Source organism: Crinia signifera, chromosome 1, assembly GCF_055691185.1.
Source record: "Crinia signifera chromosome 1, ASM5569118v1, whole genome shotgun sequence".
Taxonomy (NCBI): Eukaryota; Metazoa; Chordata; class Amphibia; order Anura; family Myobatrachidae; genus Crinia; species Crinia signifera.
The window spans coordinates 344,483,036-344,496,908 of NC_139217.1; the positions used below are offsets into that span (position 1 = coordinate 344,483,036).

Consider the following 13,873-nt stretch of genomic DNA (forward strand, 5'->3'; position numbering starts at 1 on the left):
GTATAAGGGGGTTACTATGGTGTTACATGATTTGTATAAGGGGTATGTGGTGTGGTAAACTTAGGTGACCACATAAAAGGTGCTGAAATGTTGTCTACCAAGTTTCGACTTTCAGTATCTTTTTTATGACTGGAATGCTGCCTCACCCCACAAGTATCTAAGGACATCGGCATCCTGTGGGTGCACCTTTGGAGGGCCCCCGCCAATATATGTCCCTGCATTTTTCGGTACTTATGTAATATCTGGGCTCCCGTTTTTCTTATGAGACCGTGTCCCCTCGCGGGGCTCGCTGCGCTCGCCACGCTTCGGGCACGGTGGCTCGCTGCGCTCGCCACACTATATAAAATCAACTCCATGCGTAGTTGGATAGTAGGGGTATGAAAAAATGGGGTGCATTTAACATGGGAGCCCAGCTAATACATAAGTACCCATTTTTCTTATGCCAGCCCCCTGCCTTTTCTAAGCATATATAATTAGTTGAAAGTATTTAAACAAATACAGACACACCCATGAGTAGACCACCCAACCAGAACACTGGTCATGCCCCCCACATTATTAGGTGCTGGCCACAACCCATATTATTGCGCATAACAGGCCCTTGATAATTTTCAGCTCCAGGCCCATTTAGACCTTAATCTGGCTCTGATGCCTGGTATAGTGTGTATTTTGGCTCAATCCATGTGCCATAGGGTGAATTTTGGCTCATTCCATGTGACATAACCTGTAAGAGGCAAGTGCAGTATAAGGGGGTTACTATGGTGTTACATGATTTGTATAAGGGGTATATGGTGTGGTAAACTTAGGTGACCACATAAAAGGTGCTGAAATGTTGTCTACCAAGTTTCGACTTTCAGTATTTTTTTTATGACTGGAATGCCACCTCACCCCGCAAGTATCTTAGGACATCGGCATCCTGTGGGTGCACCTTTGGAGGGCACCCGCCAATATATCTCCCTGAATTTTTCTTATGCCAGCCCCCTGCCTTTTCCAGGCATATATAATTAGTTGAAAGTATTTAAACAAATACAGACACACCCATGAGTAGACCACCCAACCAGAACACTGGTCATGCCCCCCACATTATTAGGTGCTGGCCACAACCCATATTATTGCGCATAACAGGCCCTTGATAATTTTCAGCTCCAGGCCCATTTAGACCTTAATCTGGCTCTGCTTTCGGTAACCTATACCACACCTGCTGCAGCCCACCTCTGGAGCCGCCACTTACAGATAGCGCAGGGCTTGTCTTTGCTGGGGATGGCGGAGGACTCGCCACCCGCCATCCCCCGCCCCGCGCCATCTGTATGTCGGAAGGGGACGCGCGTGCACGAGGTGCACGCGCGTCCCGTTCCGACGGAGCTTTTGCCCGGGTCCCCGCCGGCTTCCCCGGGTCCCCGCCGGTCCACACCGCCCCCCCGCAGCCCCCCGCAGCCCTGCCCGTCTCCCTGAAGCTGGAGACGGGCAGGACTGCACCCGCCGCGCCGCCTCGCCGCCCGGCTATTGAGACGCTCGTGCGTGGGAGACGCACGAGCGTCTCATTCAGCCAGAGCGCCAGATTGCTGGCGGATCGCCAGGGACACGGTCCTGGCGCTCCGCCAGCAATAATAAGCCCTGCTCCATCTGTATACTATTTAAGACTATTCAGGTTGTAAGACAATCAGTTTGGACTTACTGTAATTACTGTATCTACAGTTAATTAATGCTAGAAACATGCTTCATATCAACAAATTAAATAAGTCCAGTTTCACATACTAATACAGTTAATGGGAAATCCCCAGCCAAACAAATATCTCCCTTAAGAAGTTTGTCATGTTGGCATAAAGATAATATACAAATAATTATTCTATTTATAACCCCTTGTTAATTCCTAGAGGAATGATATCTCTTGTTGGTTCTATCCATCTTGTTTGCAGCTGGTGACTTGGGAATTTATATTTTAGTTAATTGTTGCCTTTATAAATCTAGTTTTCAACTCTCTTATATACATAATACATTACAATCAGAGATTTACTGACGTACAGCTACACGTATAACTATGCAAAGGTAAATGTTAATATTATTGCATGAATGTTAAGGATTTGGTTTTATTAGTGGCATATGTTTAATTAATAATAAAGACTGTAGCTCTAAATAAAATGCTTGGATATATGCAATCAGTTTAGTGCATATTTAATATTATTCAAATAGCATTGTATTTGTTCTGATTTTGGTTGTTTTTTAATTACCTTGTATTGTATGTTGGGATCTCAAATAAAATATGATTGCATTAAAAGAATACATCAATTTTTTTTATTGTACAACAGATACGTATAGAACAATATGCACATTTTATTTACTGCATTCTGTGGCTTTATATCATTAGAAGTATTGTCTTTATTGTTCTGACTTTTAGTGTGTTTTTCTTCCTGATTATTGTTACTTTTAGCAAGTCCAATACCGTCCCAAAAGATCTTATTAGCAGTATCATAAAATTGAGTTGTAATGTAATGCTTATTCATTCGATTCTCTATTTAAAAATATCCACACAGCATATTTGCACATGTTTAATGCAAAAAAGAGAATATGCAAAAATCTGACAATCAATCAGTTTGAAGTTATTTCCATTTGATCCATAAAGGAAAAAGAAAATGTTTATAGCTATCTGTATTTGCACTTGAGTATGTCTTTATATTTAACAGCTGTAGCCAAAGGTGAATTATTCAACTGGCTGCACATCAATGAGTCCTTTAGATCCTCCCTTAAAAGTCTCCTTTGATAGAGTGAAATAACATTCGCCTGCTTATGATTAAATTTGTAAAGGAAATTGTAGGTTGACTATTAAGTTGGATGAAAGAAAAAAACATTTGTCCTGTTTAATACTGATGACACTATATTTATTATTTTAAATTTGTCATGGATTTTCCATCTATTAACAGGATGGAAAATGGTATGTCCAATAATACTACAGACTTTATTTTGATTGGATTCCCACTGTTCCAAACATGGCACTGGAGTCTATTTGTGATCACTTTGGTTATGTACATCTTAACACTCACTGGAAATATCATCATTATAGTTATAGTCTGGACTGATAGACATCTCCATAACCCAATGTATTTCTTCATTAGCAACTTGTCCTTCATTGAAATATTATACACATCTGTTATAATCCCTAAAATGCTTGCTGTTTTCATTGGCAAAAGCCGATACATTTCATTTAGGGGCTGTATTACACAATTCTATTTTTTCTTCTGTCTGGGATCCACTGAGTGTTTTCTTTTAGCTGTTATGTCCTATGATCGCTATTCTGCAGTCTGCAACCCATTACGTTATAAGTTGATTATGAGTGCTGTTGTATGTCGGTACTTAGCTATAGCATGTTGGATAGGAGGCTTTTTTCCAAACCTATTTGCCACTGTTATAATTGCTAATTTAAAGTTTTGTGATAGAAATATTCAACATTTCTTTTGTGATCTTTCTCCTTTGCTACAACTGTCATGTCAAAATATAAGCAAACTACAGACCTTAAATTTTGTTACTGCCTCTATTATAGTGTTGTTTTCCTTCTTTCTGACACTTGTAACCTACTTCCGAATTATAATGACAATATTTGGAATTCCATCAGTCACTGGGAGGTTCAAGGCTTTTTCCACATGTGCCTCACACCTCACTGTTGTTGTAATATTCTTTGGGGCAGTGATCTTTGTTTATGTAAGACCAAGAGCCAGCACAGATTTTAAATTAAATCAAGTACTATCCATTGTTTATATTGTAGTAACACCAGTAGTAAACCCCCTTATTTATAGTCTTCGTAATAAAGATGTAAAAGATGCAATAAGGAAAGCAATTCTCAGACAAGCATTGACCTAAGATTAGGAACATATACTGTAAGATTATATTGTACTAGTAAGCCCGCTCGAAGCTAATGCTTCAAAAGCTAGTAGATGTATTTTCACTTGCTTACAACAGAAGGCAGTAACATAGTAACATAGTAATTATGGCTAAAAAAAGTATCCAGAGAGTCCGCACTCAATGTCAATCTCAAAATCAGGGGGGTGCTCCAACAGATGACTGAATATTATAATATATCATTGGTAGACTCACCAAGGACAAGGTCTAAAATTAAATCAGTTTAATGCAAACTCAAGATCATACCATCCTATGGGATGGTATAGGATGGTATGATCATGAACTTGCATTAAACTAATTTAATTTGTCCTTAGTGAGTGCCCATTCTACCAACGAGATATATATATATCTATATATATATATATATATAGATAGAATAGTGAAGAAACAACAGCGGCACTCTGGGGATTTTTAGAAAAAATATATTTTCAGCAAAAAAAGCTTCCAACGTTTCGGGGTATGTGACACCCCTTTGTCAAGGTTATACGTTATACGACAAAGGGGTGTCACATACCCCGAAACGTTGGAAGCTTTTTTTGCTGAAAATATATTTTTTCTAAAAATCCCCAGAGTGCCGCTGTTGTTTCTTCACTATTCTGTACTTCTGTTCCTGAAGGCACCTGGGTTACTTGTACTGCTGGAGGAGTGCCAGGCCTACACCTCTACCTCTATATATCTATATATATATATATATCTATATAGATATATAGATATATATATATCTATATATATATATATATATATATATATATATCAGATACAACAATATTTAAAATAAGCTACATTTGCTACAGAAGGGAGAGATATGTTACCTCAGATCATAGAATTGATTTAATAATAACACTTATAAAATATATAGATCAAAATAATATTTTTACAAAAACTAAAGAAAATAGTTTTTAGGTTAGGAAATGGCCCCATACTTCACATTCTAATTTCACCAATTTTTAACATATTCAAAATCTCCAATTTGATGATCGCAACCATTATTGGATGGAAATTAGATTTTTAAACCTGTGTCTTTAAAATCAAGCAATTAAACGTTTAAAAGCATTTTTTTTATCCTGATTTAAGATACGTTTTTGTGATTCTCACTTTGTTTACAAAAGTAATTAAAATTCTACCTTGTCAAAATGTCACTTTATAGTGTGTATTATAATTAATATATTAAGTCAAAACAGAGTTCAAAACCATTAACATTAAGAGCAAAAGGAGAATACCTTATGTAATAGTTCTTTGAAGTGATAAAATTGTAATTAGAGAGATTAATAATCCAATTATTTCTCAGAATGGTAGATTTTAATGTGGATTTAATGTACTGTCTTCTTAGGGTGGTGTAGATTAATGTTCTGTTAAAGATCTGCCGTGGAATGGGTAAATTTGGATTTTGACCTATAGACAACTATATGACAATCATCAAGGTTGTTGGAATTATTGGTTGATACTGTACTGTATATCTAGAAGGATTTCTTGCACATATATTTGTATCAGTAGTATCATCTCCAATTATTTGATTATTGACATTGTTTATACAGATGTAGTGTGATTCATCTTTGCAGGGGATGGCGATGGCATCGCCATCGCCATCCCCTGCCCCGCCGCCATCTGTATGCCGGGTCCCTGAGATGCGCGCGCGTCCACTTCCGATGGTGCTGCCCTCGGTCGCCTGGTGCCCACACCGGGCGACCGCACCCCCCCCCCCCCCACAGTGGCCAGAGGTCCCCCCCAGCCCTGTCGAGCAGGAGGCGGACAGTATTGCGTCCGCCTCGCCGCCCCGCCGCCCGGATACTGAGACGTGCGTGCGTGGGGGACGCACGTGCGTCTCAGTCAGATAGAGGCGCCGTGTTGCTGCTGGCAGATCCCCAGCAAGGATAAGGCCCGCTACATCTGTATCATAGAATGTTTTATCTAAAGAAAATGTATTCACTTTTGTAATTTATTTTCAAAATTATAATTTTTCTAATTTCTAAACAATTGTTAATTTCTTATCAGAATTACCTAGTGACATTTCTACATGGTTTATACTTTCTTTTTTTATAAATGCTTAACCTTATGACATTTAATGACCATTTGTTTAAAATCTTCCCCATTTTTGGTTGGAATGATTATTATCTTCCTTGAAGATGGGAAAGATGAATAATCATAATAATAATTTAATATCTCTTCTAAATTAATTTTTAATTGGAATCCCACCATACTGTAGCTCAGTGTAATCTTTTACCTACCATTAGTAATTTTTCTAAATCAGGGGTCCTCAAACTATTTCTCTCTGAGACCCCATCAGATGATAAAAATAATTACAGGACCCCAGCAAGTTACTGCAGAAGGTCATCACATCACATGTGTAGTCAGCAGACAGCACATACATGGCAGCATTGTGGAGGTACAAAATTATGTGAGGAGTCTAAAATAACAGAAAATTCAATAGATTTTTTAGACTCCTTGAATCACTGACTGAATATAAGAAAAGTCATCAGCCTGATGGCCAGTAACATGGAGTCGCGACCCCATACTGAGGTCGGGACCCACTTTGGGGTCAGGACGCACAGTTTGAGAACCACTGCTCTAAATTATTGAATGTTGCAACTTATTGATAGGTTTAGTGAACACTGACTCTCTACTGGATGACTGGATTGGCTGAGACCCAGAACAGAAGAGTAGAATCTAATGGTATTTTCACCAGGGACCTCCACAAGGAGATTTAAGCTTTGCTGAATCCAATATGGAGCTTGTGGGTCTCTCTGTGGGTATACACTAGGTATAGTAGGGTACATGAAAATAACTTCAATAGAATATGTACAGGAACACTCTAGGCTATAACAATGGAGTAAGGTATTGGAGCCTATACTCTGGCACTTATCAGTGCTCAGACTATCTTTTATAGGAAGGAGATACAGGTTAAAACCAAATGTGACATATTCTGTTAAATGTCAAATAGGTCTGTTTGCATGCTCATGGGTGCTGCAACCACCTAACACACAACAAGAGGCGACGCCAGCAGACACCAATCCCGGCCACCACCACGTCACCACAGCTGCCGGACCGTGTAAGTAAGCTCTGGGTTCCGTAATATAGTGGCAACCAGTTATTATTTGTATCTACAACTTCAATTAGTTATTTTTAGTTATTGTTTTTCACTGGAAACAGTCACTGAAATACCAGCAGAGTTGATTAAATGATCAATCTTTAGGTGACTACATGGGCCACTCAGTAGTAGCTAAGTTTCTGTGATACCTATAGATAAATAGCGTTTTTAGCAGCAAGGAAACAGTTGTCAGTATAGGGCTAGGCTGAGAGTCAAAGTTTTAATGTCTCTGTACAGCTTGTTAACACTCTAGAGCTCTTGGTGTTTTTTTTTAAATACTGTAGATGGAAGAGTCTGTAGAAGTACACAGGTATCATTGGAAATGTGGAGAGTGAAGCATTAAAATCTGTATATCTAGAGAACTGAGGACTTTGATGCCGGGTAGAACAGACTGGCTGATGAAAACTCTGATGTGTAATATACATATACATACAGGTATACAGGCAACTGGATAATAGGTACACTCTGGAAGCCGGAGACTTGTTATCTGAATACAGCATATGCTTGTAATACATATAATAATGTAGAGATGAACACATTACTTGATAAAGTATTTTATAGTGTTCACACATAAAGGGCTGTAGACAGCCTGGTCAGGCTCTGGGGGCATGGCCTAATCACAGGGGCTTGGCCATGCCCCCTTCTACTCCCCCAAATGAATACTAGTTCTTCTGTGTGGTAGAGCTGTGCCATCCTGAACGGGGGCCCTTTGAGCCCCTGGTCAGTTGGGGGGATCACAAACCATAAATGAAGGCAAACAAGACTGCTGCACTCATTGGGTGCATCTAATGATGCAGCAAGCAGTAAAGTTGGCAGTGGCCATCTCAGTCCTAGCACATTTCGAGGCACATATTTTTTTAGCAGGGAAAGACTTTGTAGTGGCATTAGCATACAGAAGCAGACATGATGGCATAAAAAGATCAGAATCATCCTTTCAGTAAGAAGGGAAGAGATTTTAGACAGAATGATCTTTAGGCAGCTTTGGGTATCCATGCGGAGATAGCAGAGTCAGTTATTTACACAAGATATTACAGACACAGAGATATTAGGGAAACAGAGTTATTATACACAGACGGTTGAGACTTAAAGGACCACATTTGTTGGAGATTATGTGAGTGCATGTATTGTTGCTAATAAGTTATATGCCCACACCAGCAGATAACTTAAACTATGGAAAGGCCAATTACTGTACTTAACCAGTGGTGTTGGTTTATTGAAAGATAGTTCATCCCAGTTGCCTGAAAGCAAGTTGGAAATTGGTGTCACCCTCCCCTTTAAAAAAAGGTGTGGGTCAGGCTCATCAGATTCAGAGGCCTGCAGTGTGAATCAGCATCCCAACGCAAAGTCCAGGAGCAGTGGTCTCACCAATGCATACTGCAGGGGCCAGTGCTCCAGGGACAGAGCTTGTTAACTGAAGTGTACCACAGCAAAGCTCCATTGGAAGAGCAGCGGTCACACTTGAATCCCACTGTGAACCACCCAGGTGCTGCTATATATGTCCCTGGGTACTTCTGTACCCTTATGTTTAAAAATGTAGACAAGATTATTCATCCTACAGTAGGGTTGCGACTTGGTGATCAGGTTGTGATTGCACCATAGAAAGCCTATGGAGCATAAGTGAGACTATATGCCCATGCACTTAAACACACAGGCTCCTGGATCACAGGAGCACGTAGTTGCAGCAAAGCTGAGCTTGGTCACATCTAATAACTGGTTGTAGAGTAGAACTTCAGCATCGTAGGTTGTTATACTTCTCACCAGTCTATGAGTATATGTAGACACTGGGCAGAAGTGCAGAAACACAATATTCGATGTAGATTGCAGAAAATCCCAGGTTTCTCTGGAGCTAAGTGCCTAATTCAGACCTGCTCACTGGGCTGCGAGCGGCTGCCCAGCTGCCCCATCACCCTGCCGAAAGCACGCCACTAATACTTCCCCACCCCTTGCATGGCTGCGAACACAGCAGCTGTGCACACAGGGGGAAATCATTCACTATAGAATGAGTTTCCCCCCTGCTTGCAGTGCTGAGTGAGCCAGGACAGTAAGTCCTGTGTAATATGTGTACCAAGTTTGGGAAAATTTCTGCATTCACTCTGGAATTATGCTGGAACATACTGTACATATGAGCATACAGCAAAAAATGTGGTTTTTAATTAATAAAAAATGTAGGTAGTTGTATATTTGCAGGGCGCCCAATTTGCATACGTATGCAGACGTAGTGAAATTGCATCGCATTGCACGGTACAGTTTCGTGCCGTGCAATGCGATGCAATCTTACTAGTTAATATGGTACTTGTATATTAGCACGGCACTCGTTACACAGTTAGCGTAGCGTTGCTGTCAGAATCAGCGTAGTGTTCATGTGGGCTGCGTAAATAGCGTAGTCAGTCAGAAGTAGCATAGTGTTCCCACTCCAGATCCAGTCAGAGGTGAAGGAGACGTGACTGCGTAATGGCTGCAGAACCTGTCACCATGTTCACCTTGCCGCACACAGAGGAGGAGGCAGTGGTTTTCTCCCAGCAGCACCATTTGCTGCCAGTGACACAAACTTGTGTTAATGGACACCCAACGCGCTTAAATATGTAGGAGTGCAAGTGGCGTTGCCATATTAAAATGTGTCAGAAGAAGGTGAGCCTCCGTGCGGCACATTGTGGGTGGAGGAGCTCACAAGTATAAGTTTCTGTGAGCAACAACTCAAGTTGTCAAATAAAACAATGGTGCTATACAATAACCTGATGCGGGAGGCCTGCACCGTGGACCTAACGTGGTGTCACAGCACCAACACCATATTGGCGGTCCTGGGAAAATCGTGGAAGTTGACGAGAGCCTTTTTGTAAAGAGAAAAAGTCATGTGGGTCGGATGCTGCCTCAACAGTGGCTATTCGGAGGCATTTCAAGAGACACCGGTGAGTGCTTTTTTACACCTGTACAAAGTTGTGACGCCAGTACCCTAATGGCCGCCATCAATCAATTCATTGAACCGGGGATGGCTATCTACTCCAATTACTAGCATGCCTATAACACAGAGCAGCTGGAGCAGGCAGGGGTCCACCATGCTTGGGTGAACCACAGATTTAATTTAGTCGATCTGCACGTTTCACACACAAAACATTGAGCGCCTTTGGGGATCCTGTAAATGGCGCAACAAGCGTCAAAGAGGCACCGCACACCAGAATCTCGACTCCTACCTACAGGAATTCATCTGGAGAAAGACTGTGGGTGCAGAAAATGCTTTTGAGAGTATAATTTATGCACTTTCTCTTTTTCCAAAGGCTGATGCAGAATCAGAAGAATGACTCTTTTATTATTCTCTTTGTTCTTGATTAATTGTTATTATTGTAATTTGTTAATTTGATATTTTCTTCTTAATTATTAAGTAATATCCAGTTAATAGTTAACACATGTTGTCATTACTGTCTCAGATGTATGATATGGCAGGTGTGAATGTGTTCCTAAAATACCCCCACTATCCACGCCAGCCCGAAGCGTGGCGAGCGCAGCAAGCTCCACGTGGGTGCACGTTACGCGTCCTCCTGACATTTTCATACCCCCACTATCCATGTCGGCATGGAGTTGATGTTGTAAAGTGTGCTGAGCGCAGTGAGACACTGAACCCGACGCGTGGCGAGCACACGCGGATTACTTTACATGTATTCCGTATCCCCTCACGGGGCTCGCTGCGCTTGCCACACTTTATAAAATCAACTCCACGCCGACGTGGATATTGGGGGTATGAAAAGGTTGGGAGGACCCGTTCCGTGTCCGCTCGCAACGCTTTGGGGTGACGTGGATAATGGGGGGTGTGCTAAATCCCATTGCATCGCATACTGTATACCTGTATACTGGGGGTGTTTTGCAAAATCGCATCGCATGCAAAATCACTGCGATTGGCGGTCAGGGTGCAGTGAATAAATTAACTAGCGAAAACGTGCCATGCAATGCGATTTCTCTACGCAGAATAGCCCACTAAGAAAATAGCTTAGTGGGCGCCCTGCTAATACAGAAGTACCAAAATTTACAATAATTAATTTAGATTTGGATTTTTTTGTGGCCTAGGCTGTGTTTTAATATGCTTGTGTATAAAATTTCATGAGAAAGACAGAAGGACAGACAAATTTCCCTTTTTTACTGTAGATTAGGTATCATTTTACATTTTCTTTAACCCCTTGAATCACTTCAATTTCCATATAATTTACTCTCTGAAATGTGTTTTATCATTAACATCATATACCATTATTTACTATAAATATTAATTATATATTAATGAATTTAAGGTACTTGTGTAATATCTGGGCGCCCGATTTTTCGGGCTGGAAAAATTGGGTCGATCGCATCGCATGCAACCAAATCGCATGCGATGCGATGGACCCGATTTTTACATTGGATCCAATGTTAAATGGTCCCTGAGACCCGATTTTACATTGGGTATAATGTTAAATGCCCCCCAGACCCCATTTTTTATTGTATACCCACCCTGTTCATACCCCCACTATCCAAGTGGGCATGGAGTTGATTTTATATAGTGTGGCTAACGCAGCGAGCCACCAAGCCCGAAGCGTTGAGAGCGTAGCGAGCCTTGCTAGGGGACGCGGAATACATGTTAAGTCATCCGCGGCCCCTCGCGGGGCTCGCTGTGCTCACAACGCTTCGGGCTCAGTGGCTCGCTGAGCTCGTCACACTATATAAAATCAACTCCATGCCCACTTGGATAGTGGGGGTATGAACAGGGTGGGTATACAATAGAAAATGGGGTCTGGGGGGGGGCATTTAACATTGGACCCAATGTAAAATCGGGTCTCAGGGACCAGTTAACATTGGATCTAATGTAAAAATCGGGTCGATCGCATCGCATCGCATGCGATTTGGTTGCATGCGATTCGATCGACCCGATTTTTCCGAAAATATCGGGTCCATTGCATCTGATTGTATGCCTTAAGTTAAGGCATAAAATAAAAAAATTGGTTACCCAGATAATACACAAGTACCGAATTTAATTAAAATTATAGCATTCATTCTGTGTCCCTACTGCACTATGCACACACAGCAGATAATTGAAATCAACCCTGATTCAAAATGAAAAAAAAAAAAAAACCTTTATTTAAATTTAAATCACATACAGTATGAGAAGAGTGTTGGTAGAATATATAAAATGATACGTCTAAGGCAGGGGTTCCCAAACTTTGTGGAATCACGGCACCCCAGAGTATCAGATAGTTTTTCATGGCACCCCTAGACCAAAGGTTTCTCATTAAGAAAGTCAGAAAAAATATTAAGTTAATACATTTGTGTTTATATCTGATTCTTAGGGTCAGTTATGTGGTAATTATCAGGATTCACCTCTGTTTGTCCACAATTTGGCTATTACTTTGGCCATAAACAACTTAAATTTAATCATGGACCACCAATCCAGGGCACCCCTGCAAGTCCCTCAAGGCACCCCAGGGTGCCACGGCACACAGTTTGGGAACCACTGGTCTAAGGGACTGATTCTGAGTTGAACAGATCTTTGTGCATGAACATTAAATAGTAAATTTAATAAGGCTACTAAAAATGAAAAGAGGTGATGTTGCCTATAGCATTCAATCAGATTCTGTTTATTATTTCCCTATCGCATCCTATAAAATAATAGACAGAATCTTATTGGTTGCTATAGGCAACATCACTTAGGTACTTATGTATTAGCTGGGTGCCCAATTAACATACGTACGGCACCATAGGGAAATCGCATCGCATGCGATTATTGCATGCGATGTCATTTATTCACTGCTCTCTGGTCTTGGGCGCTATTGCATGCAAAAATCACATTTATAGAGTACGATGCCATTTAATGTAATTTACACTTGTATGACATAAAATGGGATTTAAGCACCCCCCCACTACCACGCCACCCCAAAGTATGGTGAGCGGCGGAGGAACGCGTCCTCACAACCTTTTCATACCTCCAATATCCACGTTGGTGTGGAATTGATTTTATATAGTGTGGCAAGCACAGCCGGAATACATGTAACGTAATTTACGTCCGCTCGCCATGCATCGGGCTCGCTACGCTCGCCACACTATATAAAATCAACTCCACGCCGACGTGGATAGTAGGGGTATGAAAAGGTCGGGAGGATGCATTCCCCCACTCCTAGTGGTGCTCGCTGCACTCGCCATGCTTCGGGGTGGCGTGGATAGTGGGGGGGGGGGGCTAAATCCCATTGTATGTCATACAAGTTTATACTACATTAAATGGAATCACACCCTATAAATTCACATTTGATCACATGCGATTTTATGTACAGTGCGATCGAATGCGTTGCGATCGAATGCGTTGCGATCGAATGCGTTGCGATCGAATGTGTTGCGATCGAATGCGTTGCAATCTCATCACACCGCCTAAGGCCAGCGAGCAGTGAATAAATTACATAGGAAAATTGCATCGCAAGCAAAAAACACATGCGATGCGATTTTCTTATACATAATCGCCCACTAAGCTATTTGCTAAGCTATTTGCTTAGTGGGCGCTTGGCAAATACATAAGTACCAAGTACCATATGGCACATGCTCCCAGCATAGGGGAGGCAAAACAGTTTTTCAGACCAATTGTTTAATTGGTTTCAGACCATGTTTAAAATAAACTGTTGCAATTAAAGACAATAAATAGAAGTGTATAACATACTGTACCTAAATAACAGATAGTAATGCATTGTTTACTGAACTGTAGCATTCAGTAAATTTTAACTAGATTGGAGTTTCTACATACTATTCATTATTTTTCATCTAAAAAGCAAAACATTAGGTAACTTGCCAAAACAGGAGATATTAACTCAGAGCCAAAAGCTTTTGCACATTTCTTATTCAGGTCAAGTCACAACTTTTCCACAATAGCCGATTTTGAATATTTCAATTTCAGTATAA

The 13,873-nt window shown here is 41.0% G+C and overlaps 1 protein-coding gene across 1 annotated transcript; it reads left to right on the forward strand.

Moving 5' to 3' along the window:
• The first annotated feature begins 2,916 nt into the window (after window positions 1-2,916).
• LOC146080888 (olfactory receptor 6M1-like) lies at window positions 2,917-3,849 on the forward strand. Its single transcript, XM_083188587.1, has one exon. It carries the CDS (start codon window positions 2,917-2,919, stop codon window positions 3,847-3,849), a length of 933 nt encoding a protein of 310 aa, XP_083044713.1.
• Window positions 3,850-13,873: the final 10,024 nt, after the last annotated feature.

Excerpts from the sequence above, each read along its gene's own strand:
- LOC146080888 (XM_083188587.1), top strand. The coding sequence starts at position 2,917 with ATGGAAAATGGTATGTCCAATAATACTACAGACTTTATTTTGATTGGA.